This window comes from Miniopterus schreibersii, assembly GCF_964146895.1.
Source record: "Miniopterus schreibersii genome assembly, chromosome: 9".
NCBI classification, from domain to species: domain Eukaryota; kingdom Metazoa; phylum Chordata; class Mammalia; order Chiroptera; family Miniopteridae; genus Miniopterus; species Miniopterus schreibersii.
The window spans coordinates 60,648,608-60,675,953 of NC_138118.1; the positions used below are offsets into that span (position 1 = coordinate 60,648,608).

A 27,346-nucleotide genomic window follows, 5' to 3' on the forward strand; every position below is an offset into this window, starting at 1 on the left:
TTTTTGTATCTATGTTCATCAGGTATATTGGCCTATTATTTTCTTTCTTTGTAGTGTCTTTATCTGGTTTTGGAATTAGGATAATGCTGGTTTTATAAAATGAGCTTGAGAGTCTTCTCTCTTCTGAATTTTTTGGAATAGTTTGAGAAGGATAGGTGTTAGTTCTTCTTTGAATGTTTGGTAAAAATCCCCTGTGAAGCCTTATGGTCCAGGACTTTTATTTGTTGCAAGTTTTTTTGTGTTTTTTTTATTACTGCTTCAGTTTCATTAGTTGTAATCAGTCTGTTTGGATATTTTGTTTCTTCTTGATTCAGTTTTGTTGTGAAATTGTATGTTTCTAGGAATTTATCCATTTCTTCCAGATTTTTCAGTTTGTTGGTATATGGTTGTTTGTAATAGTTTCTTATAATCCTCTATATTTTTGTGGTATCAGTTGTTCCCTTTAATTTCTAATTTTATTTATTTTTATCCTCTCTCCTTTTTTCTTGATGAATCTGATTAAGGTTTATCAATTTTGTTTATCTTTTCAAAGAATCAGCTCTTGGTTTCATTGATTGTATTATTTTAGATTCTGTTTTATTTATTTCTGCTCTGATCTTTATTATTTTCTTCTACACACTTTGGGCTTTATTTTGTGTGTGGGGGGGTTTTTTTTTTCAGGTTTCTTTAAGTGTAAGATTAGATTGTTTGTTTGAGAAATTTCTTGTTTCTGGAAGTAGGCCTATAATGCTATGAATTTCCCCCTTAGGATTGTTTTTGCTGTGTCCCATAGATCTTGGGTTATTCTGTTCTTATTTTCATTTGTTTCAAGGTGTCTTTGATTTCCTCCTTGATCTCATTGTTAACCCATTCATTGTTTAGCAACATGTTGTTTATCTTCCATGTGTTTGTGTGTTTTCATTTTTTCTTGTGATTGATCGATAGTTTTACACCATGTGGTTAGAGAAGATACTTGGTATAATATGTCTTCTTAAATTTATTGAGACTTATTTTTTAATTAAAAAAAAAAATTCTCACCGAAGGATATTTTTTTCCACTGATTTTTAGAGAGAGTGGAAAGGAGGGAGGGGGTCAGAGAGTGAGAGTGAGAGAAAAACATCCATGAGAGAGAGACATCGATTGGTTGCCTTCTGCACACACCCCCAACTGGGGTGGAGGATTGAACCTACAACCCAGGTCCTTGCGCTTGACAGGGAATTGAACCTGCAACCCTTGGATGCGTGGGCCAATGCTCTAACCACTGAGCCACACTGGCCAGGACAAGACTTATTTTGTGTCCTAACGTGGTCTGTCCTAGAAAATGTTTTACATGCACTTGAAAATAATGTATATTCTGCTGCTTTGGACTAAAATGCTCTGAAAATATCAGTTAAGTCCATCAAATATGTCATTTAAGGCCACTGTTTCCTTGTTTATTTTTTGTCTGGAAGATCTAATCATTGATGTCAATAAGTTGTTAAAATCCCCTACTATGACTGTGTTACTGTTGATTTCTTTCTTTATGTCCATCATGATTTGCTTTATATAATAGGTGCTCCTATGTTGGGTGCATAAATGTTTACAAGGGTTAAATCCTCTTGTTGGAGTAATCCCATTATCATTATGTAATTTCTTTCTTTGTCTCTTATTATAGCCTTTGTTTTAAAGTCTATTTTGTCTGATTTTTTTCATTTCCATATTCATGAAATATATTTTCCATCTCTTTACTTTTAGTCTGTGTGTGTCGATCATTCTGAGGTGGGTCTCTTATAGATAGTATGTATATAGGTCTTGTTTTCTTATCTATTCAGCCACCCTTTGTCTTTTGATTGGAACACTTAAGCCATTTATATTTAGAGTGATTATTGATAGGTATGTATTTATTGCCATTTTGTCTTTATAGGTTTGTTCCTCTGTCTCTCTCTCTTTCCCTCTCTCTTTTTTCCTCCTTTTTAAAGAAGACCCTTTAACATTTCTTGTAATACTGGTTTGGTGATAATTAACTCTTTTAGCTTTTTCTTGTCTGGTAAGCTCTTAATTTCTCCTTTAATTTTAAATCATAGTCTTGCTTGATAAAGTAGTTCCTTGCTTTTCATCACTTTGCATATTTCATGCAAATCCCTTCTGGCTGAAATGTTTCTGTTGAGAAATCAGTTGACAGTTTTATGGGAGCTCCCTTGTAGGGTAACTAAGTATCTTTCTCATTATTTTTAGGATTCTCACTTTGTCTTTAACCTTTGCCATTTTAATTATGATGTGTCTTGATGTGGGCTTTTTTGGATTCCTCTTGTTTGTGAGACTCTGCACTTTATGGATTTGTATGATTTTTTTCCTTCAGCAGGTTAGGAAAGTGTTCAGTCATTATTTCTTCAAGTAAATTCGCAATCCCTTGCTCTCTCTCTCTTCTCCTTCTTGTACTACTATCATGCGGATGTTGTTATGCTTCATGTTGTCCCAAAGGGCCCTTAAATTATCCTCATTTTTAAAAAACTTATTTTCCTCTTTTGCTGCTACAATTGGGTGTTTTCTGCTACCTGTCTTTCAAAAAAATATGAAATGCTTCACGAATTTGCTTGTCATCCTTGCACAGGTGCTGTGCTAATCTTTTTTGTGTCATTTAAATTTTAGTATATGTGCTACCAAAGCAAGCACTAGATTAGTGTTTGATTAAATAACAGGAGGCTGTAGTCTAGTCAAGTTAACACATAAAAGACCATCACTGTTGGTGTGTATAGTCTAGTCATCAACCCATTTCATCTAAGGAGTAGGAATCCATTTCAGCTCACCTACCACTAGGATGCTTTACATCACATTACTGTATCAAAGTTAATCTTCTTGAAATTCTCACCCACTATTTGACTCTTAGTGTCTTTATGTTTTTTACATTGCCTTCCACCACTCTGGGTAACTGCATAATTTCTGTGAGTTTGTATACAGAGTACCTTGTTTTAGAAGCCCCTCTGCCTTTAACCCATACTGTTACTTTTGATGATCTTGAAAAACTGGTCAGGTTTCCTTCCAGACTATTTTACTCTGTTTCTAGGAAAAATCTTAAAACTGAGGTTCTCTTCCCAAGGATCCCATGACCTTAGGAGTTTTGTTTTCATGATACCCTTTAAACCTTTCATTAGAGGTGTAGTCACCCTTGGGGGCTTGACATGGGAAAGAGTGTACTTCTATACCCAAGCAACTCCTTCTATACCCTAGGAAAGTCTCATGTTTTCATCCCAGCCTTGAGAAGCTCTCAAATGCTCTTTGGTGTGGCCAATATTCCCCTTTCTCCTTTTTTTTAAAATATGTATCTTTTATTGATTTCAGAGAGGAAGGGAGAAGGAGAGAGAGAGATAGAAACATCAATGATGAGAGAGTCATTGATCGGCTGCTTCCTGCACGCCCCCGACTGGAGATCGAGCCCACAACCCAGGCATGTGCCCTGACTGGGAATCAAACCACAGTCTCCTGGATCCTAGGTGAATGCTCAACCCTGAGCCATACCCAGCTGGGCCCCCTTTCTCCTTTTTAACCTCACCACCCACACATTCTATAGTACTCCCCTCTATCTGTTTCTCTGTTTAAACAACTCAAAATAATCTGCCTCCACAGGTCATTAGAAACACAGTGCTGGCTCTGGCTGTGAAAGAAGCAGCGGATACCAACTGCTAAGACAAATGCTAGAACAGACCCAGACTTACTAACTCATCCTGTTGCATCTGTACAAGAGTATTAACTTCTATGAATGAGAATTCAGCTATTTCTCCTAGTAGATGACCCCATCCCTCCAAAAAGGTGCCAATAGATGCTCATTAGTTAAATTTTTCTCTATGATGATGACACCCGTCCAGTGGGAACTGGACCAAGGCCACTGATTTATTTCATGCTGGCTACCAGTTGTCAGTTTGTAAAGCATATGTCTCCCAATTTAAACCAAAAGTCTGGTGGAGCTGAAAGAGAACATTGCTGATTTCTCATGGGTATATTTAATTGTTTATAATAATTTGAAAAATACTGTGAAAAACATGAGCATCAGGGGAATCACCCAGTTTTCTATTAAACTGTCTACTAGGAAAACTCACCAATTTGGGCTTTGTTTGTCCAAATTTTAAATGCGCCAAGTTTATAGATTTTTTTCTAGTTACTTCAGTGGCATAAACTGTTTTTCAAATGAGATATTAGATGCACTTTTAAAAATCTTAAATACTTTAACAACATATATTTGCAGATAAATGATACTAATTATAATTGAATTCCATGTTGTCAAAAGGAAGAGATATAGGACCTTCTAATCTTTTTGTCTTATTGATAATTTCTGTATATTTGACCTTAATAAAACACTACTTATTTTGAAATATTCTTTCATTAAATGTCTCCGTATATATGTAACTTATCTTCCCACAGAGTCAGCCATAGTTATTCTAAAGTTGAAGAATTTATATCTTCCACTTGGTTTTTGATTATCTACATGTGTGAATTGCTTGGTACCAATGATAATACAAAGAATGTGTATTTTATCATGGGCTTTGTATACATTCTACAAATATACCTGGGGATCAGGAAATATACAACACTCCAAATGAAAGAGAAAAACACTATCAAGATATGGTTATCTTTGTCAGATGTCAAAAGACTAGTTTTTAGAACCAGCGAATATTCTATTTTAATGGAAATTTTATGTGTCAACTGGCTGGGCTATGTTGCCCAGATGTTTGGTCAACCGTTATTTCAGATGTCTCTGTGAGAGTGTTTTTGAATGAGATTCTTATTTAAATTGGTGGACTTTGATTTTGAGTAAAGCAAATTGCCCTCTGTCGTGAGAGAGGGCTCATCCAAACAGTTGAAGGCTTTAATAGAAAAAGACTGACTCCAGTGAAGAAGAGGGAGCTCTGTCAGGAGACTGCCTTTGGACTTGAACTACAACATCAGCTTTTCTGGGTCTCCATCCTGCTGGCCTACCCTGCAGATTTTGGATTTGTCAGCCTGCTTTTCTAACCCCATGAGCCAATTTCTTAAAATAAATTAGTTTACTATAAATACAAATATAGTACCATATATATAATTATAAATACATGCATACACATCCTGTTGGTTCTGTTTTTCTGGAGAATCCTGACAAATACAGGATTCTTTGTATTGCCTTCTGAACTAGCAGGCAGTGTTTTCAACTGCCCATTATGTAGAGTATGTTTGTTTTTCACTTCCTGTTCTTTAGTTATCCGTGAAAACACTAGACTTAGTGAAATATACCTTTGTCCTTATAGACTTTGTCCTCAGCAATTATCCTTATAGACACCGTGCATATGGCTCTCTGAACTTCAAATTTGGCATGTAAAAATATGAAAAGTGGGCACGCACTCTCTTTACTTGTTTTTGCCTTACTAGATCAGTTGGTACTAGAGTTAATGATAATTTGTATAAAGTTTCATATTGTCTATAATTTACTTTCAATTACTTTAGTATATACATCACAATATTTATGGGTTTAACTTTGTTTTAGGAGTTTTAAGATAGCATTCCAGGAATACCAATTAGGAATCCTCACTCTAGGATTAGTTAATTAGTATTTGAAAGACCCCAATTAGAAGTCTACAATTCAGCGATAGGTACTTTCAACTTCTAATAATTAGTGAAATGAGCTATGTTGAAAATATGTGGATTGGCCTTAGAAATATTTTATATTAATGGACTTTGAGTCAGACAGGACCAGCAAGCTAATAGCTTTTGGAAGGTTAGACACATTCTACTATAGAATACTGTCACAACTGCTTTAAGTACACCTTCATGCAGGTTACTTATCAGAGTACCTTACGGACAAACATCTGGGACTAATTTACTGAGCTTACAAGTTAGAGCTGTGGGTGTGTGTTTTTTTCACCTTCCTCCTGCTCATCAATATTTTCATATGCAGCAGAAAGCCCTTACCTATTTAGAATTTTTGGAGACTACCAATATTTATCCTCAAGTGTCTGATAATTGTGAACTCCAGTTTGGCTTACATCAGTTTGCAACAAGAATCTGACATACTCCCTGGCACACAGTAGGCATTGAAAAACTATCACTCTTACTATCATAAATCAGTGAACTGGTCTTGGTTCTGGGGAAGGAAAAGGAAGGCTGAAGTGATGATACATTGTTCTAAAGCTGCCAGGATCCTCCTTTTGGAGGATGGTTTAGTGTCAGATTTCTTTTTGTAACTTCAAGACATGGACTATCTTCTGCATGTTTTATTAGTCTCAATTTAGAGCCTGCTTAGCAGAGCCACTAAAATCGTGAAGGTGAGTTGGAGTGCTACCAAGGACGCTTGTGATAAGTGAGGTCTGTTTGTGGAAGCATGTGAATGCTTGGCTGATCTCCAGGAGCAGGATGTGCCAAGCCATCCTCTGAAACACAGCATGCTAGAACCTGGAACATTGTCCATCTTTGATGTGTCAAGAAGATGAAGTGGAACCCAGACGACAGGCGGAACTGAGACCTCGTGGGGAGCATTGTGGGAAATTCCTTTCAGTCAATATTTACAGAAAATTCTGAATTTATTTTGACCTGCATTGATTAAAGAAAATGTGTCATAAGAAAAAGTAAAGGAAATACATTTTTTCCCCTTATTTTTGAAAAAATGTTGCTGTTGTTTTGAAAAAGTGTTATAGCTCAAACTACCAGAAATGTGAAAAAGAATGATTCTAGTTGAAATCTTATAATAAGCTAATTTTAGCTTTGTTTTTCATAGCCTTGAATTACTGGGTCAGAAATGTCATTGCTAACTGTATTTGTAAACTTGTTACCCCTAAAAGCCTGCCTCTGCCTCAAAGCAAGGGACAAGGTCTTGTTTTGTTTCTTTTGATAAACAGAATATTGTTTGTTGGCTCTGAGACAAGAAATCTTAAATTTAAACATCCTTTTGTTTGCTTTTCTCAGTCAGATAACACAGGAACAATGTGAAGGTGACTCAGCTAAATGTATATATTTTGATGGTGTTGAATATTAGGGTCCACGATGCTCTTGGCCTTTAGATTTTTTGCATTGCATTAATATTACGAGGGGGCTCTGATGATTATTTAAATAACTACCTGTATTTTTTGCAAAGCAACTACAGTAATATAAATAAAAATGGTAGAAGTATTGTATGAATATTTAAAGAATCAAGACCCTTTGATGAAACAGGAAGTTTTTACCAAGGTCAACTTACTTTCATCTTTGGGCTCTTCCTGGTCAAGGCAAAACAAAGCATGGCAGGTGATGAGCGCAGTGCACAGCTCTGGACACAGGTGGGGATTTGGCAGCCGGTCCTCATTATTATATCAGACTAGTTATGTAGACTTGTTTCAAAGGCATTAAACATCATAGTGGATGAAATATTTAAAACATTTATAAGTAAGAGTGTGAGGTGAGTGTAGGTATCTGTGGAAATATTTTTATCTTCCCACATTAACAAAGCTTGGGAAAGCTTTTCCTCCCTGCACATTGAACTAAGTATGGTTGCATGGATTATCTTAATTTATTTCATAACAACTTTCTGGGGTAGGTATTATTATTATCATAGCCATTTTGTAGATAAGGAAACTGAGCCTTAGAGTGGTTTTACAATTTGGCAAGAGCTACATAACTAGAGAATTTAGGAGGTCTTTAAATTAGATTAAAACTGGAATCATACCAATATAAATGTGATGGATAGGAAGGTATAGATACAGAAATACAGAAAGCACACACGGCTGTGCTTATTTGCAAACATCGCTATAAGTACTTAGATGTAGCATTATTAGGTCAAAGGTATTTACATTTAAAATCTTGATAGCTATTCTCAAATTATGCTTTCCCCCCTCCTTTTCTAAGAGTATTCTTTTTCCTATATTTTCACAAACACTGGACGTTACAGTCTTTTTAAAAAGCAACATTATATTTCCTTGTTGTAATTTACATTTTAATTTTTAATGACTTTGACATCTTTACATCATTTCCTGAATATCAGTATTTCTTTGTTGAATTCTCAATTTTATTTTCCGTACTTATATATGCAGTTGTTATGGTTGATTAAAGCCTTTTATATATTATGTGTATTAATATTGATATTTGGCAATATTTTCTTCTAATATTTGACTCATAACTTCGTAATGGTATATTTTGTTGTCTAGAAGTTTTTAGCATTGATTTTTTTAAAAATTGCACAGTATTTAATTTGTACAAGTGTAATCAAAGAAGTTTGTTGAAGAAGTACATTAATTCTCCTTACTCAACTCTACAAGGTGCTCCAATTTTAAAAAGAGGAAAAAATGACTCTTGCTAAAAATAGTTTGAGAACTATATCAGTCTTGATTGCTGAATATCAGACTACACCAAAATCTCAGTGGCTTACAGCAAACATATATTCTGGGTCCCAGAATGAAGGTAGATAGAGAAGACCTGAACCCGAGAGGAAGCCTGGAGTCTAGCCTGACCCAGATGAGCTCAGCTTCGGTCAGTGGACCTGCCACCAACCTGCATACCAGGGAACATGAGAATATTTGCACATGTCATATAAGCATTGCTTTTTAAGCACATCATTTATTCATTTGCTGTAGTATTTCTAGGATCTGTGGCTTTGTAGGAAGTTTTTCTCTAGCCTTTTAAACATTGTCCCATATACTTTTTAACACTTTTATAATTCTTTTGTTCTAAACATTGTCCCATATACTTTTTAACACTTTTATAATTCTTTTGTTCTAATAATCTGGATTTAACTTTTGTTAATGATATAAAATAGGAATATTTTCAGATAGCTACCTCATCCTTTCCCTTCTGTTTATTGAATAAAGCACCCTAACTAATTGGAATAGAAAAGTAGAGGAGTGGAACAGAGTAGAATACAAAAATCGATCTACCCTGAGACTAAAACAACATTACCTTTATAAATGGAGTTGTATGTTTCGATATTTGGTAGGGTATGTTTTCATCCTAATCTCTTTTCAACAGCTTGTTAGTTTCCATGAAAAGTGTAAGTGGGAGGTTAATGTCGATTGTCCGGAATTCATAAGTTAAATTGGGGCAAACTAACATTTACAATAATTTAGGAATATAGGTGTCTTATAGTATTAAGGATTTTAATCCAGGAACAAGATATGGCGTTGCAGGCATTCAGGGCTTTGGTGTTCTTCCATTAAGTTTTATAGGGAAGAATAATCTTGTATATTTATAATCAGTAATTCTTGGATAGTTCATAGTTTCTGATCTTTTCTGTTAAACTTCCTAATCCATTGTGCGTGTGTATTTTTTATTGTTACTTTTCTAAACTCGTATTAGATCATACTGTTTTTCTGTTAAACCTTTTGGATCCTCCAAGTAAATAATAGCTTAATCTGCAACTAATGAGTTCTGGGTTTTCTTTGTCAGTTTTTTATAGTTTTTTTCTTGTTTGCCCACATAATTTGCCAGACTATAAGCAAGCTGAAGATGAATGTATCTTACATTATTTATTTTCTACAGAGTGAAATGGGGATGTGGTCATTTGATTGGTAGATGCCTCAAAAATTATTCAAACTACCACTTTCCAATCTGTAGTCGTGTAGTTCTTGGTTTGTTTTATATGATTTCAGCATATACACAGATGAACTGTATTAAACTAGCTGATTGGGAAAGAACATTTGAAAACGGAGTGTTTTGGGATCCTGAAGAATCAGGAAGGTGTTAATTTATTTGAAACATTTCTCCATACTTATATTTTTATCTGTATCTATTTACACAAACATACATATTTATTCATTGACTTACTGTATAGTAGCAAAATTGAGCTCTATTCCAGAATGAATATCATTTAAATCCTTTTTCTGCAATCATATACTTGGACCTATTAGCAGAAGTAGACGAGTGGCAAATATTAATGAAATAATTTTCAGTCATTGCTGCCGGAAGTTTCCAGGACATATAAGTTCCATATTGGCTGACTTTTTTGTTTGTGTTATTAAGATTTGCTCCCCTAGGCATGTTACATTGTAGTCCCCTAAACTGTTGATGTTTTCCAAAAGATATAGATACAGATTTTGTTGTTGTTCAGGGTCTTATATTTGAAATATATCTTCTACCTCTTCTACACTCAAGTATATGAATCCTTGTTTGTCCTTTAGGACTCAAATATTTTCCCCTCCATAAAATTCTTCCCTTTCTTGGGCAAATAAAATTATTTGGTATATACCTCTGTTACAGCAGTTCTCACATTATATTGTAGTTGTTTATTTTGATATTGATGTTCCACTTAAGCTGTGAGCTACTTGAGGTGGTGCCTTCTCCAATGTATAGCACAATGTCTGGCATAGAGTCTACATTTTTGATGAATGAATAAATGTGAATAAGTGATTACCAAAACATGTAAGGAAAGTGAACGGTCAAAAGGTCTAAGAGAAAATCACAAATCTGACAATTTAAGAAAAATATTAGAGGGTTCTATACAAGAGGCATAGGAAGAAGCATATTTTATGAAAAGATTAATTTATAAAAGCAGCAAACCCCATTTAGGAATGTGCATTTTGATGTTGTAACGTTTATTATGGTGAAGAAATGCGGTAGAGACCAAGCAAGTAGCATGAAGCTGTGAAAACACGTCAAAAGTCAAGAAGAAAAACAATTCATTCTGGTACAAACCCTATAAATGACATGATTTTGAGACGTATATACCATTAGGAACCACGCTACATCTGCTTCTATGTATGCAATGTGTATCGCTGATTTATAGGTTACCATATAGAGTATACAAGAGTTTCCACTTTTCCAATAATGTGAATGTGAAGTATACCTGGACTCTCAGGGCCAACTTTGCAGGCAGTGGACTTGATTTCTTTCATCTCTGACTTTCTGTTGTGCTTTCTATTTTTATGTTAGCTTTTTATGTATATATGTATTTTTTTAAGAAACTCATTCCTAGTTTTTAAGATTTGGGGGACAATTTACAGAGTTTTTAAGGCACACAATTTAAGTACCTAATAATTGTTTAATTGAAAACGTCAGTTTTATTATACCTATTATTTGGCCTTGATGAATTATAAGTTTCTTTTAAATATTCTTCAGTATATTAAGCAAGAGATTGTATACCTATTTTCAGTTATTTTTCAAATAAAACATTTCAGCAGAAATAAGGACAAATTTCTTATGATTGTCTGAAGACCACATTTAGTAATCCTTTGAATGATTTGGATAGGAAAGAGCTAGCCATCTCCTATTTGTTCAGGTGCTCTTGAGCAATATTTTGATAGTCATTACATAGAAAGGTTCAGTGAGGATTTAATTTAAGTCTGCATGCAATAAAATGAGAGATGACAAATGAGAGCTTAACATAGCCCAGTACAGTCTAGAATGGAAGTTAGTTTCAGTGATTCTGGGATTGAAATGCAATTATGGCACTGACACGCTACAGTGTTGGGGCTTGTACAGGTAATACCATGAAATAGGCTCAGTGTGGGTGTTTGCTTTGGTAGCTTCAAGATGCTTTACCTTAGTTGTATCAGGAACTAGCATTGTAGCTAGTATGGTATACTCTGATTCTATGAAAAGTGATTAATATTGCTATCCAAATGTTTGCTGTGGCTACTTTTGTCTCCAAAATTGTTAAAAGTGGTAGAATGACTCATACATTTCTTATATTTTTAAGTTATGTTTATTCTCATTCATTTTTTTCTCTTAACACCTCAATTGATTTTAAAAACAAAACAGTTGCTTAGATGAAATTCATGATACAAAATTTTTAACTTACATACTTTTGGATACTTAAATTGTTTTGTAATAGGAAAGCTATCTTTTGGGGATTATCATCTTTTTGTTGATCCCTTCCTGCAGGTTTTCAGCACATACTCCAATGAAGACTATGACAGGAGAAACGATGAAGTTGACCCTGTGGCTGCTTCAGCCGAGTATGAACTTGAAAAGCGTGTAGAAAAGCTGGAACTTTTCCCAGTGGAACTGGAGAAAGGTAGATGAGCTCTACAATGTTTATATTATATTCTTAATACTAATAATACAGAAATGACTTTATTTTTCCTAAGTGTAGCTTTGTTTTCCCTAAAGATTAGATCAAGTTTTAATTCTCATGGAGGAGTTTATTTCTTAAATTTCAAAAATAGTTGATATAGATTCTATATAGATGGTGGATTGAAAGATTCTCTCCGCCCTTCCACTCCCAACTGAAACCCATCCACTTGGCTGGCTGGTGGCCAGGAGCAGGCAGGCATGAATGAGGCATGGTGCTCGGTCAGTGCTACTGCAAAGGGCTGGTGATGCGAAAGCCCAGAGAGCTGCTCTAAGTGAGAGCTTGGGGCGAGTGGTGGCTTTTGTTTTTTTTGGTGGAGGGAAAGCGGTTATGGTTAGACTCTGAGCGTAGTGGATACGGGGAGTGCTGGGCTTTCAGAAAATCACAGATTTTGGAATGAAGACAGTGGAATGCTCTTCATCTGAGGGGAAAGGGCTAACGGAGAGCCAAGAAACCTGGAGCAGAGGGGCTTCCTGCTGAATTCTCTCTCTGGGGTCACAGCCGGCGTGCTGCAGTAACTGGGGACCCACAGGACCAGAGGCTGCATGTTTACTGTCATGTAAGACGGGAAGCTGGGAATTAGACTCTGACCAATGAACAGAAGAATGTTGCATCTCAGAGTTTTTGAAAAAAGCAGAACAGATAGAAACAAAGAAACAAAAAAACACACCCCACAAATAAGGATATTAACATATGGCTTTAAACAGACATTCTTAATCAAATTAACAATAACAAAAAAATGACGATTTTTAAAAAGAAAAATGTCAATAAAGGAATTAAAGAGGAAAGGACAGTTATTGTTGAGATCAAATTGGTGACATAGAAGTTCAAGCATAAGAAATGTCCCAAACCAATTCTTAAATGATAGAGCAAAAATCCAAGGAAAATTTTCCTCTACTATTTGTCTAGTATGTCTCTCATCCTCTGTTGCCATTTCCCCTTCTGTATATGTTGGGTCTCCATCATGATTAATGTGGGCAAGAATTCAGCCCCACAGCTAATTTTTACATACGTAAGAGAACTCGTGGACAAGAGGAGAAAGTTTATACCCATGACCACCAGGGAAGAGGCTTTAGCACAGGCCCAATGCTCGTGTGCACGAGAAAACTCATCTGGGGAGAAATCCTAAAACTGTAGTGAACATAGGAAACTTTTCAGCAAGAGAAAGCCTCCTGATGAACAATTTGCACAAAATAAATATGGGAAGTCACATGTATGCAAACGTTCTCAATATAAGAAATGAAGGAAAGTTTCCAGCCATCACTCCTCTGTTAGTCAACATTGAAGTTCTCACGTGGGAGACACATCTGTGCCTACAACCACCGTGGAGGTGTCTTCAGCTGGGGATCACATCAGACGGTGTCTCCAGGGAGAACACTCTATAAATCTTTCTTTAGTACACAACTGAGCAAATAAATCAATCACACTTTTGCCAAATGACATGTTATTTTGAAACATCTTTATTTAAGATGTAGGATTATGAATTGTACTTAAAAATACTTAAAGCAGAAGTTGGTGACAAGTAATGATTAATGAGATGAATCCTATACAAAAGATTACTAATTAAAAATACTAAATGAAAGATTATTGCTAAAAAGTCTTTTTAAAGCATCAAGCCTTCTGTTGAGTACATGAGCCAGGATTCCTTAAATAACCAACCACTGCTGATTAGCTAGTATCTATTTTTTTAATGCATCTAATATACCGTAATTACAGAAAATTTGAGGCTATCAGAAAATAACTTTCTTAACCAAAATGCATGGTATACAAAATAGTGCATCTTTTATTTCATTGATGTTAAAATATATATGTTCATAGAAAGAACAAAAGGAAATATGCATAAGCACATGATATGTAAGTGAATTAGAAACAGGGTGTTTGTCAGCGTCATTCACAGGGCCTATAAAATGGAAACAAAAGTAAATACCTGTCAGTAGAGAAATGGTTGGATATGTTATGATTCCATCTCATCATGAAATATTATGCAATCACTAGAAGGCATTTAAAACTATGTAAGCTGATACTCGTGACATATTATTGAATTAGAAAAGTAAGCTGAAGAGAGAAGTAGGTATCATATGATTTTATTTGTGTAAAGCAAATAGGAAAGAAAAGCAAGCCATATGTATACTGTTGTTGATACGATTATATCCTTACAAAGCAGCACAGAGAAAATACTGAAAGACGCAAAAACACATACCTAATCTTATTAACACGAATGGAGATATGGAACAAGTAAAAAAGACTATAAAAATAAAGGGGAAATTCCAGATATATTATGATCACATTTATTTAAAATAATATATGTGGCTCAGCCAGGAAAAATTGAGTCAGAATGGTCAGCCTAGAGTTATATTACTGTAAAATTACTGAACTTCAAAGAATTATTTGTGAAAGCAGGAAGAAAAAATTGAATAGCTACTAGAAGTGAAATCAGACAAGCCTCCAAGTGACTAAAAGACAATAGAACATTCTCCTCTTTTCTCAAGAAAAGAAAGTATGACTCAAGAATTTCATTATCCTCTAAAATAAACAAACAAAGCAAACAAATAAAATGTGTTTGACTATGTATGCTTTTGTGCTTAAAATATATTGTTTAGAGAGGCCGTGTTTTAAGGCAGTTTGATTACTCAATAATCAAAGTATTACCTTTTCTTGAGATCACAGTAAATAGCCAGCTGCAGTAGTAAAATGAGACAAACTCATGAGCCTTTTGGGGGTTTGTATTTGATACTCTTGCTCCCCAGCATAGGAAAAAAATTCTGCCATGGCAAACATATGTGATATGGACTATGTAATAACCCATAAAGAACAAAACTAAAAGGAGCAAATAGGTCTCATCAGTTAATTGCAGACTAGTGAACACTTAGATTGTTGTATTTTTCCCATTTTCATAGATGAAGATGGACTTGGCATAAGTATTATTGGAATGGGTGTTGGAGCAGATGCGGGACTTGAAAAGCTGGGAATATTCGTCAAGACAGTAACAGAAGGTGGTGCTGCTCAGCGGGATGGCAGGTAAGCTAACTACTGTTATTGATACCTAAAATCTACAAAAATTTTCTGAGAATTTCTTTAGTGGCAGCATTCTTCTTTTGTTTTATTTGGGGCAGAATTTCAGAGTGTGTCTCATATATGGAAAATGTTAAAACACTTGAATTACTTTCTAATTTGCAGGCAGAATACCTGATGAAAATGGGTGGATGGATCTATTATCTATGTCTAACTTTGACTCTCTGCATTTATCTATTTAGCTAGTAGAAAGTGGGCAGAAGCATGGGTGTATATAGTTGAAGAATATGTGCTGTGAACATCAGCATATAGTTTCACCTCAGAAATATAAAAACAAATTATAATAGTTCTGGCACTTTTGAAAAACGACAGAGGGAAAATAGCAACTTGAATTCTGCAATGATGGTAATCCGGTAGGTCAATGTTTCCCAAAATGCGTTCTGTCTAAAAACACAGGTTCCTGAGTGCCACCTGAACCTGTGGAATTAAAACGGTTAGGAGGGGGGTGTGGCAGTCTTCACTTAAACATTTGGAAGTACACCAGCACATCAGACAGTCATTGTTTCATGTCTTAGTCGTCATCAACTCAAGCAACAAGCGTCTTCAGCTTTTTATTAATCCTCACACTAGGCTTCTGATGCCTTAGGTTGGGGCTGAAGCAGGAGGCTAGCAATAGAAATAAAAGTAGACCCAAAAATAGGAGTGCCAATTCAAAGAAATGTCATTTTATTTTTATCAGAACACTGAATACCAACCAGGCTTTGACTGTTTTCAAGGTTTAAGTTATGTATCACTTAACATCTCAAGAAATAATAAAACATGTTGAAAATCATTTGTGAATCTCTGCTGAGACCCATAGTAGCATTATTTCTTCTGTAATCCTAAAAACACACATTGACATACATAGATAATTCCCAATGGGAACTAAATGGATTTATTTAAACGGCAGACCACACCGTCAGTGCCATCTCTTTCCATGAGGTCGGTGCCCACATTTTAGTCAGTAGCCGTGTTTGTTTTCCCATAGGACTTGGTCAGAGAAGGTCTGAAGGGAATGTTTTGAGTGAATACTCAGCTGACTGAATGTGCATGTCTATCACACTTAAAACAGAAAGTGTTCAAAAATAATTTATCAACAGTCCTCCTTCATTTCAGAGTCTTTGAGGAAATAACCTCTTTGCCCCATCAATGAACTATATAATAGTAGTAGTAAATTTTTTTCATTATTAATTTAGAACCTTTCTTCCAAGTGAGCTAAAATGTGTTTGTAAAATCTATATGATTTCTTTTTAAGTTTCATAAGACATTTTAAAGGCATTCTAAAGTGATAGGAAATTATTAGTAGTAGTAGTATTCAAACCATACTAAATTATTATGAACCATCTTAAGTAATTGGGCCACAAAACTAAACCAAAATACTAATTGATTAAAAACAGAAAGGTAGAAAATTTGTCATTTGGCACTTAGCTGGTTACTGTGGCTCTAGACTCAGACCTATTTGTTTTTTCATCACTCATTTTAGAAATTAGGTTTATTTTCTATTAACCTATTTACTGATTTATTCTCCTGCGTAGTTTTAGTACTTACACCAATGTGAGAACTTCACTTCATCAGTCCCAGTGTGCATTTCCTCAGTCCTTTTTATGAATGTTTTCCTAGTCTAGTGATTCTGTTGTTGTTGTAATAGATGCTTAACAAATGACTCAGTTAATATAGTAAGAAAGGCAACTTAATGTAATGAAGTGAGCAGAATCTTTGGGATCATGTGACCAGGGGTCTTAGTTCCATTCCCTCTCCCTACAGCTATGGGATATTGAACAAATTACTTAATTTTTATGTTATCTACAGTGTTGTAAGTATTCAGTAAGCTTACGTAAATAAGAAACCCCTTTCAGTGCAGTTTGTGAGGCTGTTCTTGAATGAGTAGGAATTAGTTTGAAAGTTACTAAGAAAATAGTTATGTGAAGTCTTAAGAAAAACTAATATGAAGATGTATAAAATATGTACAATATGTTAAAGTTTTGGAGGCCAAAAGGATTTTAGAGATCTTTCAATCCATACCTTTGATTTTATATGTGTATTAAAATTGAGTATATACACACACACACACACATATATGAAAATAAGTGGTCTCATTATTAGACCTATGGTAGTGTTCGCATCTTTAATATTATTATGTTATTATTGCCACTATTATTTGTGTGCTCATTTGCACAGTATTTAAATTTTCATTATTTAAAAGGTATCAGTATAAAAAAATTACAAAAGGGACAGTTGGTAGCTGCCTCCAGTCAGTAATAATTTTTGAAGTTATGTTATATATGCTTATGGATATAGAAAAATATTGTGTTAAGGATTTACAAAACATTATGATTTGTATGATTCCATTCTTATGTTCATGTTTTCTATTCATGCATCCTCAAACCTACCCTTTCTCTCTCTCTCTGTCTATCTTTCTCTCTGACTGAGAATTAATGCACATCAAAGTGTTGAATGACTCTAGTCTGTGGGTTTTTTTGGGGGGGGAGGTGGATTTCAGCTAATATGGAATATTTAATTTTTCCATAGAGAATAAGTAATATTTGCATATATAGCTTAAACTACAACTAAAAATAATGAAGTTATCATCATGTGATTTCGGAAAAGGGACTCTTAAGAACTAGTTATGAACAAAATTGAAGTTCTGGATTAGATGTACTTTATAGATCTTTTCACTTTGAAAAGGGTATGTCTGTGTTACACCTTTCTAGCTTGCTTTAGGTTGTTAATAACTTTTTCTTATTTCAGAAAACGATTTCAATTTAATCTCAGATGTGGTGAAACTATTTTCAAGGGATGTTGAAAAACAGGCTTATATAGAAAATTCTTTTCTCCTCCTTCCCACCCCAGCACAAGAAGCCCTTTTACTGTGATTGCTTTTACCCCTTACAAACATCTCAGACTCTCACCACACTTTAAGTACTTTTAAAATTTTGCCGTGGCTGTTTATCTCCGGCGTTATCCAGTATAGTTAGAAAGTTTGGAGTCTCCTTATTCTTTGATATTATGGCCCATTTTCTCAGTTTCTTTTGTCGACCTTTTCATGTCTGTCTGTGCCTTTTCATATGATGCCTGCCTGACACAATAAATGTTTGAGTGAGTGAAGGCATGTGCTTCAGTCACTTTCAAAACATTTACTGGGGTCTAACATTTTTCTTTTTATGTTTCTTCTCTTCTTTTTCTTCTCTCCCTCCCCCTCCTCTTCCCCCCATCCCCTGCAACCTTGCTTCCTAGAGGGTAGCTTGTAATTTAGCTGAGTGGCATAACTATATCCACCTTCTGTTTTAGTTCTAATTTTATAGTAAAATAATATTAAATATATTAACCATTAGTTTTTGCTGCCATAAATTTTATGATTATACATAGGACACCTTAACACACTAATTGTTTCTTCAGTCCTCTTTAACGAATCTATAAAGTGAAATGAATTTTATAATAACGCAGTTGAAAGTACTGATAGAATAAATTACGTGGGTGATTACTCACAAAAGATAGTAACAATGCTGTACTAAAGAGGCAAATTGGAAATGTGTTTGGGATCTGCTTTGTTTCTATCTCCTGAGGTGTTTTCTCAACCTTTTGCATGCCATCATTTTACAGCACTGTTCTTTTCAGGTTTGGGGGAAAATATCAGAAGTGAAATTAAGGTGCTAATTTACCCTTGTTCAAGTGTTGGTTTTCAAATAATTTGAATTGTTTTTGACCATCTTTTGGGAAACACCAACATAGAAAACAGTTGAAGAGTCCTGTTCTTATGCAGACCCTGCAGCAAACTCTCCCTCCTGTCATGCCCATCTGTGCCCTTCAAGCCTGGGACAACCCTAAATGGAAACTGCCGTTTTAATTGTGCCTACCTGTCAGAATTCCTTAGTCCATGGTTTTGCCTCTGTACCCACACTCCTGTGTCACTCTTCTAATCAAATGTTTTGCTTGTTCACCCCTTAGAGAGTTGGGCTGTTCCTGCTTTGATGAGTGTGTGTTTTTGTATGAATTTAGAGCTTCATTATCTAGCATTCTGGGGAAGACTCTGTCAACCAAAGTTCATTACTGTTGCTCCAGCTGGTCTCCCTTTCATTCATTGTTGGTTGCCTTGTTTACATAAGCCCTGTGAGGTAGAGTTTTTGTTTTTGTTTCCCCTTGTCCAATACATCATGTCAATAAATAACTACCCAATAACATTAAACAAACCCCCAAATAATCCACCTTATATATTTTTATTAGCCTTACCCCCTTGGTAACTGGTTTATAGATTCAGAATTGAGGGGTAGCAGAAATACCAGACTGCAGTTGAAGAGCAGTAGTGTTGCACACATGTGTTTATTAGCACATGGAAGCTGTTGAGGAAATGTTCAAGATTGGTTCCGTTTTACAGATTAGCCTGTTACATTCCCATAAATTCTATTCCAGTGGACAGTGTTTCCTGTGGAAAACAGTCTGTTTTCTCTGCTATTCTGGAAAATTTTTGGAAAATCCAGATTATATTCTTCATACCGTGGGCTGGTCTGATGCAGAGAGCTGCCCATTTAATTTTTACTGCCAGCACTCATCCCTTGGCTTTTCTATGCTTCTAATTATGAGCCAAGACTTGAGAGAGATTTTCACTATTAACTGTTCTGTGAGGTTGCATCTAAAAGTTATCCTCTTACCTGGCCAGTGTGATTCAGTGGGTTAGAGCATCCTTCTGTGCACCAGAAGATTGTGGGTTTGATTCCTGGTCAGGGCACTTACCTAGGTTTTGGGTTTGATCCCAGCCCCAGTCAGGGTACATGCGGGAGGCAACCAATCAATGTCTTTCACATCCATGTTTCTCTTTCTCTCTCTGTCTCTCTCTGTCTCTCTCCCCCTCCCTCCCTTTGTCCCTCCCTTCCTCTCTTCCATTTCTTCCCTCCTTCCTTCCCTTCCACACTTTCTGAAGTCAATGGAAAAAAAGTATCCCTGGGCGAGGATTTTTAAAAAGTTAAAAATTATCCTCAGGGAAAGAGATTCAAGCAAATAAAAATCACTTCTTCAAACCTTTCTCAATATACGTACTCAAGCTTTGATGTTCATTATGTTCTTTCATATTTTAGAACTGGCAGACACTTTGCTTTAGGTCTAAACTACTATCCTTTTTCTAGAAATACAAAAATTCATTTCATTAGGTCATCTGCACAATTATTTTTTTCTGTCACTAGTGCTTCTAGCATAGTCTCAGTTATCCATATTAAATTGAACTTGTGCCCTACTTAAATAACTTCTATTTAACAACCTTCACTGGCAGATAGGACTTTGATAATAATTACCTATCATACAGAAACAATTTAGCAGACTAGCAAATATCATTTTCCATAGCCACACATACTATTTTTACTTCTTAAAGGGCAAGGATGAACTCACTTTTTAATATAATGCAAAGTTACAGTAACTTTGTAACATTTTCAGAGTTGTATATATAGTCATATGCCACTTTATGCATCATTAGGTGATTTTTGTCATTGTAGGACCATCCTAGAGTGCAGTTACACAAACCTAGATGGTATAGGCTACTACACACCTAGGTCATATGGTATAGCGTATTTGCTTCTTGGCTACAAGCCCTTATAGTATGTTATTGTACTGAATACTGTAGCCAATTGTAACACAATGGTATTTGTGTATCTAAACAAAGAAAAGACATAGTAAAAATGTGGTATAAAAGATAAAAAATGGTATACCTGTATAGAGCACTTACCTTGAATAGAGCTTGTGGGCCTGGAAGTTGCTCTGGGTGAGTCACTTATTAAAAATTAGCAATTATAATAGACTGAACAGTTTAAGAAGATTGGGTCTAAGAAAAATTTACAGGATGTCTCAAAAAGTAGGCAAACAATTTTCAAAGCAATAAATTAGAAGAAAATTAAGGGTAGAACCTAAATACAGAATTTTTACTGTGTTTAAGTTCAGAGTTGCACTTTAATTCTGTTTATTGTACTTTATTGTTCTTGTTATCAGATTCGGGGAGTAGAGGAGAAAGTTCTATGTAGTTTAGAAGTGAAGACAGTTGCTATGGACCACTTATTTGTGGAAATTAGCATTAAAGAACAGATGATAACATATTTGTAAAAAATTTAACAGGAAAAATGCAAACTGAAATAATTTACAAAAAAAGAGAAATATAAGTGTCCAGTAAACATCTTAAGAGGCTCAAAGACAAGAAATTAAAAGTTAAAAATAATGTTTCACTTACCAAGTTATTATAATATTTTATAACACAATATTAAGTTTTAATGTGGGTGCAGTAGACTACTTTGTAACACTGCTAGGTGGAGTACAAACAAACTGGACAACCTTTCTGAAGGGCAGTTTAGCATTTAAAATGTAATGTACCTTGACACATAATCCCACTCCTAGGAAGTGATTTCAAAGAAACACCTTGAAACAACATACTAGTATAACAGTATGCAAGTGGTTTACATATATAAAACTAGGGCATGATATATCCTTAATGTCTGTTGTAGAATAGTATTTAATAGTGTGATATAATGTATTATTTAAGTATAGGCTCTGGAGTCATATATCCTAGGTTCACAGCTGGGCTCTACCACTTATTTACTATGACTGTATAGGAGGAGCCAAAGCTTCCCTATATGTAAAACAGAAGTAATAATGATAATAATAATATATTTAATTAGGGCTATTAGCAGGATTAAATAAGATACAATAATAAAGAGCATAGCACATTGCCTGACATTGAGAAAGCACTCAACAAATATTATCTTGATGAATAAAAGTATAAAATTCCACAAAACTATATATTTAAATGATCCTAATTTTGTTAAGTAAGGAAAAAAACCAAATAATTTGGAAGGTAATTTACCAGCATAATCTTAACAGTGGTCAGCTCTGGTTGGTTGGATTACATGAGATTTTTATTTTTTTCTTTATGTATTTCCACATTTTCCAAATTTTTAACCTTGAACATGTATTACATTTATAACTTTAAAATATTCTCTAAAATCAGCACATGCTAATTGATAATTGATGATAGTGACTGTGGCAGTGGACTAAAAAATTTTCGTTTAGACTGAAGCATTTCAGTTACGTGTTCTTTATTAAAGACACATATATGTATAACCATAACATAACTGGACTCAATCTTTTGGATTCAAGGATCTGTAATCTCTAAGTCAAAGCCAAAAAGACATTTTCTCAAAAAAATGTAATGGGTGAGGGGGAATTAGTACACAGGATTTTGAGCTTTTGTTTTTCGAAAGAAATTTTAGAGTGCTTCTCATATATAGTATTAAAAGCTGTGTTTTATGACCAAGGTTTTGGAGATAACTAGATATCTTGGAAATCATGTTTTAAGCTGTGTGTTTTAAACCAAAATTAATACTTTTATTTATTGTTCAAAGACTCGCTTTTATAATGTGAATTTGGGCTCTTATAAAAAATATTTCTGAGCTTCTAGCAGTTTTTAAAAAGCATTTTTTCCTTAAGTGTCTAGCTCATTTAAAGTCTTCATTATATACCAGAATATAAGAGTTATGAAAGTGCTTAGTATTCTCTATGAACCGATTAGATGATCACTTCTTTATTAAATACCCTCCTAGGTTAGAAACATACTTCATGTGCACACACTGAGACATAATGGCTTCTCTCAGTTACAGCCACCAGGGAGTTTGTAGCTTCATCTCTGCAACCTCAGAAACAGGTTAAATGATCAAAGAAACACAGAAACGCTCTGGTCAGGATTTCCAAGGGCTCTTTTCCTTTCTAGTGTCCATTAAATTTTTAAATGAAATACTTTGAGCTCACAAATAGATAAATTAAAGGATAGCAACTCAGATTTTTTAGCATCTCTCACATGATAATAGGTAATGATAATAGACCCCTATAATCAATCCCAGTAGAGGTCTTGAATGGTCAGGTTCTAAAATTGCATTCCCAATCATTGCTGCTATCAGTGGGAAATTATTTATTGTTGTTATCTGGTACAAACTGGATCCAGACCTAAACTGGCCAAGAACCAGGGGAAAAAACCAAGAGTACTAAATTGGAAAAAATGTAGTAGCAAAGATAGAATTCTATTGCTGCTCTAGAATCACTCTGGAGACCAAGCTAAGATGTGGCTGGTCTTAAATGAGGTGCATTTCTGTGGCGATACAGTTGAATTGGCTTTGTGAATCTACTCTGGCATCTTGGTGGAACCTTCAAATCCATTATAGGCTAATAGTCAAGGAGTTAAAAAGATGACTTTCATAAATATAAAATGAACATGTATCAAACTGTATTCAACTCACTAATTAAGAGAATCAGGGAAATGGTAAATGTAGTTCAAAGAACATTTTAGGAGTAGGCATTTAAAGTCAAGTTAATAAAGTAATATTGGAATAACATTGCAAGTTTGATACAAAACTGGTTAGTATTCTACGGAGAAATAAACTATGGACTTTGGGATTATCTTTTCTAACAGAAGAAAAGTGTCTGCATTTTTTCAGGACAAAAATCTACAAATTAACATGCAATTACAATATGTCCAGGATTTTTAATCAATTTTAAATGGTGGATCAATTAAAATACATTCCCCCAAATTATCCTTGGTTGGGCCTGATAAATAATATACCTATACAACATTGAAAGGAAATGTCACTCTCCTTTTATTTCTGTTTCTAAGCTTTAAATAATTTTGCATAACACATGGCACAACATGATATACATGCCACTTGCCCAGAATAATTATAGTAGCACTCATTTTTATTGATGGGAAGAGTCAACATGATAAAGAAAACATTTTTCCATAAATTAATCTTAAAAATCAGTATATTTTTAAGTTAAATTTATTGGGGTGAGATTGGTTAATAGGATCATGTAGGCTTCAGGTGTGTATTTCTGTATCACAAGACCTGTATATTGCACTGTGTGCCCATCACCCAAAGTCAGATATCTTCTGTCACCGTGTCAGTATAATTTTACTACAACAGCAAGTGTTTTTATAGAACGTGGCAAGTAAATCCAAAGCTAATTATAAAGAGAAGCACAAAAATAGCTCAAATTTTTGAAGGCCATGAACTAGGTAAAGGAGATTGCCCTGTGAAATCTCAAAACTAATTATGAAGCCATATAGTATGCAGAGATAGACCAGAAGGAACTAATAGAGAATCCAAAGCAAGTTGATGCACATTTGAAAACCATTACAAATCAGTGGAATAAAAGGGACTCTTTCTTAAATGTTGTTAAGCCAATCATTTATATACTTGGAAAAAATTAAAATAGATTGCTAACAAATCAAAATAAAAATAATTTCTAGATAGATAACTAACTAAATGCAGAAAAACAAGATGCTAAAACCTTTAGAAGAAAGTATAGAATAATTTTATATAATCTTGAAGCAGAAAGGGATTTCTTAAACAAAACACAAAAACTACCTAATATAAAGCTAAAATTATAAATGTAATTATGTATTTTTATTTAAATTGTTTTCCTCATAACCACTGTTTTCCAAAGAAATGTGAAAAGACATGCTACAGATTGGGGAAAAAGTATTTGCCACATATCTAATTGAAACAGTGTTAGTATGCAGAATATATGAAAACATATAAACCAATAAGAAAAAAAAGACATAACCCAGCATCAACAAAAATGGGTAAAAGACATAATCTAATAGTGTGCAAAAGTCAACAGTTGACTCTTAAAAACAAGAAAATACATTCAACCACATAAGTAATCAGGGAAATGCAGTCAAAATAACAATGTGATGTCTTTTCACACTGACAAGATCTGCAGTATGTAAAAGGTCTGAGTGTACCAAGTGTTGGTGAGTGTGTGGAGAGTCAGAACCTTTCATGTAGTGCTGCTGAGAATATGCACTGGTGTAAGCATTTTGAACTGAAATTTGTCAACTTGTTCAAGTTGAAAATGCCTCTGTTTTTTGACTCAGGAGTTCTATTTCTGGGTATATATATCCTGGAGAAACTCATACGTGTGTGTAAAGAGACGTGTATGAAATATGTTCTTACAGCAGTACACATAATTGCTAAAACTTAAAACAATACAGTTGTCCATCTGCAAAAAAATGGATGACTATGTTTTGGTATATTCATAAAAATAATACCATACGGTTGTTAAAATGAACTAGCTAAAATTGTACTTATAACCATGGATAAATCTCATATATAATATTGAGTGAAGCAAACTAATTTGTAGAAAAGAGATTTGCGATGAAGTTTGAAAACTGGAAATGTACACATATTATGCCTATTCATGCATACATGTTACTTCCATTTCAAAACATCAATAAAAAGGCTAACCATAAAAATCAGTATGATGGTTACCTCTGTGGAAGCAGTGAATGGAATAGAATTAGGGACAAGTAATAAAGGGACTTCAGCTTTTCTGTAATAAATTTATTTAGGAAAAAACTGACTCAAATATTACATAGTGGTAAGATTTGATAAGGTTGGGTATTGGGTACGTGAGTGTTTATTATCTAATTCCATCTGCATTTTTTCATGATTGAAATACTTTATTATGAAGAATAAAAAAATGATATATATATAAAATATGTATATAAATTTAAAAGCATTATACACTAAACAAGACTAATACTGTATATTGCTCCTAACCATAAATAATATATATGCACACACATATACACCTCTGTGTGTGTGTGTGTATGAATTTACATATATGAAGGATTCCCTGCAATTCTTTTTGTGGTTTTTCCTTAGAGAGGAGAGGTCAGAGTAGATATGAGGCCCAAAGTGTATTTCAACTGGATCTGTTATGTTTTAAGTGATTTTTAAAGACAAAAAAAAGATATAAGTACGTGATACATTGACAGTTACCGACTCTGTGATAGGAATATGGATGTTGGCTAAACTGGATCTCTTCATTTAGTATTGCTTATTTCTGTTTTTCAAAATGATCTTTTAAAAACATTAAGCATTTGAATAAGATCTAGAACTTATATATAAAAGACAAATTTTGTATCAATAAGAGTATCTTAAAAATCAAATGTTTTGTCAACTCATTTATGGTAAAGTGTTATTGTAAAAATTAATTGTGGGTAATTTTTTCCCTCTTCCCAAAGAATTCAGGTCAATGACCAGATCGTGGAAGTGGATGGCATCAGCTTGGTGGGTGTCACGCAGAATTTTGCTGCGACAGTTCTCAGGAACACCAAGGGCAACGTCAGGTAAACTTGTGGCTTCAGATATGTACAATTTGGTTACATGATATTCTGTTAAATTTAAGTTCTCCATGATTATAACTATAAATATATGTAATTACAATGATAATTTTATCTAATCTAAGTGCTAAAAACTTGCCTTTACTTTTTAATTTTTTCTTTATTGTAATTAGTTCATGTGAATGTAATTTAAAACCAAAACTTATAGTAGTCTAGAAATACAAGAAGATATGTGGTGTGCAGTGTGAATCAGTATGGCTAATTATTGAGCTGTGTTAGTGTGCTTTATTGCTAATACAATAAGAAAGCTAGGAAGATAGAATTTCTAGTTGTAGTCTCAATAAATATGACTTTAGGCCTCAAATCCTTTTAATAAAACCAGTTACACAGTAAATTGTAATTGAAATGATTACACATATATCCAATGAAACATGTTATTTAGACAAACAGGCTGAATGATTTGAGGTTAATACATGCATTTTTAAAAACCTTTTTATTGTTTTAAAGAAACAGGCAAGACTACTCTTTGGTAAATTATAGCTATTCCAACTTTAACAGGACAGAGGGTACATTCTTTTGGACCTTGGAAATTATATCCAAGCCTGGGCTTCTGAAAATTGTACCTGAGCCAAATAAGGTCAAAATTTGAAATTTGTTTTATTTGGTCATAGGGTACTTATTTTTAAATAAATATTGCTTATGCGTTATACTTTCCCAAACATTCTATGAAGGAACACATAAGGGGACATTAGTTAGTATGTATAATTATGAAGGTGTTTTAGTGTTGTCATCAAAATGAAATGACCAAATGTTCTGAAAATATTGATGAGTTAATTGATCTAAAGAGGGTAAAGTTATGATTTCATTGCAGCATATTTTATGTTGCACAAGCGTGAGTTTAAGTTCTAGAATTTAAACTTTTTCAGTTGGAAAGCACCCGTTAATGCTGAAGAAAATGTTTAAGAAATGCAACCCCAGTGGCTTTTATGGGTGCTGTATTTATGCTTCAAGGGTACTCATGGTCCTGAGAAAGTATGTACAATAATTGGGAAGAGCACAGGACAAACCATACTGTCCCCTCAGTACACGAGATTGTCTTTCTGGAGATTGCTGTCTGTTGAGACTATTTTCCTGTGTCAGTATAGGACTTGGTTTTGAAGCTGCCCATTAGGCTTTAAAGTGAATTTAAA

At 34.3% G+C, this 27,346-nt stretch overlaps 1 protein-coding gene across 21 annotated transcripts in view; it reads left to right on the plus strand.

Moving 5' to 3' along the window:
- The window catches only part of PPP1R9A (protein phosphatase 1 regulatory subunit 9A), a 229,092-nt gene that overhangs the window by 116,312 nt on the left and 85,434 nt on the right, over positions 1-27,346 (plus strand). For all 21 annotated transcript variants that reach the window (XM_081147245.1, XM_081147227.1, XM_081147229.1 and 18 more), the window contains exons 3-5: positions 11,767-11,899; positions 14,854-14,974; positions 26,058-26,162. In XM_081147245.1, the coding sequence (XP_081003371.1) occupies positions 11,767-11,899; positions 14,854-14,974; positions 26,058-26,162 (359 nt within the window). The remainder of the gene's footprint in view (positions 1-11,766; positions 11,900-14,853; positions 14,975-26,057; positions 26,163-27,346) is intronic.